Genomic DNA, 1,524 nt, shown 5'->3' on the forward strand with positions numbered 1-1,524 from the left:
AAGTATACTTCACTTAGTCTCTTTGATAATGTTACACATAAAAGTATCAACTTCAGTTATACCAATGTAGTACAGAAAGATACATTTAGTTGATTTACTCAGGTCCGCAATGAAAATGTTCTTCTAGTCTGTAGTGGCATCTTTTTTGAAATTAAATGGAGCTTTTTTCATGTAATGGGTCAAAACAGCTGTCCTGTGGTATGACCTACTTCTCCATAACCGTGTTAAATCTAACCAAAAAATGCCTACAAAGAAGTACTTTCTTATGCATCTATACTTAAAAGCACAACCTTTACAGGTAAAATATTACAAAAATAACCTGTAAAGCTAGTTGTTCAGATGCTTCCAGACTAGACAATACTGACAGACAACAGATGTGGGAATAAACGTTACTGCAAATAAATACTGTACTGTAATAAAGACTATGTTGAGACTGCAAAGTTGTTACAAAATCACTAAAAAAGTTTTGAAATGTTTTCCGTATTTCTCTCTCACACACTGCGCATCAAGTTCCCTCCAACAGAAATAATGTTTTGTTACTACTACCAGAATCCTCCTGGTAGAAAATGTATTTTAACACTTTGGTATAAGCAGATAAAACTTGAATTCCTCGTATTTTAGGATCTCTGTCTAAGACTAGAAGAATATAGTTCCTAATTCTTAGAATAAACTCAAGAACTTTTTCTTAAACGCATGAGTCCAAAGTACAAACAAAAATAAGAAAGTAAATAACTTCAGCTTAATTAATGATAAAAATCGTAAGTCTTGTTTCAGACTACTAAAAGACTCATAACTTAAAGCTGATCTGATACAGTACCTGAACTAGCCATGGATACTATATAATTAACTGCTTAGGTTATCATCCCTTTTTTATCACATATCCTTCTTCAGTTTTACTGCCTATTTTTCCATTTTCTTGTGCTTCATAAAGCCTGTTGTTTCTCTCACATTTTTCATCCATTTTGCCTTCTAGCCTATGTCTGCAGAAAGACAATCGTGAACTGACAGTTTTCATCTGAACATCATCAATCAGGGAAAATGAAGTTTTCTTCACTAGGGAGGTGTTTTTTTTTTTTTTTTTTTTTAAACTGGAAGAGAAACTGTTTTAAGGTTGTGAAAATGTAACTGGTTTCTTGTTTGAATGTTGATTCTAAGGTTTTGTCAGAATTTTAGTAGAGAAACATGTTTCAGCTAGCATCACCCAGATGCTTGTTGCCAAGCTCTAACAGATATCAGCTCTATACCAGTTATTCATACCAGGAGAACACTTGTGCCAGGATACCTCTGCTTACGTGAGCCAGAAGCCACCTTTCAACTCTTCTGGTGCACTACCTATTTGGCAGCCTAGTTACCACTATTTGTAGGACATAGGAGTACTGTGACATGGAGAGCCATCTAGTTCCCACGCTGTGAGGAACAGTACTGTACAGTTGGGAGGAGCTGGTCCAGTGTGGGAGTAGCAATCTCGAAAGACCAGAAAACAAAGGTCTTGATGCCAGAACTGCCTCAGCATTCTAGATCAAC

The 1,524-nt window shown here is 35.8% G+C and overlaps 1 protein-coding gene across 1 annotated transcript in view; it reads right to left on the minus strand.

The window, feature by feature from the left end:
• Positions 1-859: 859 nt before the first annotated feature.
• The window catches only part of ATP8A1 (ATPase phospholipid transporting 8A1), a gene marked incomplete at both ends in the record, with an annotated part of 39,334 nt that continues 38,669 nt past the window's right edge, over positions 860-1,524 (minus strand). Inside the window, one exon of the mRNA XM_082483101.1 lies at positions 860-980. Coding sequence (XP_082339227.1) covers positions 860-980 — 121 coding nt within the window. The remainder of the gene's footprint in view (positions 981-1,524) is intronic.

This window comes from Vanellus vanellus (genome assembly GCF_965231255.1).
Source record: "Vanellus vanellus genome assembly, chromosome: 4".
Taxonomy (NCBI): Eukaryota; Metazoa; Chordata; class Aves; order Charadriiformes; family Charadriidae; genus Vanellus; species Vanellus vanellus.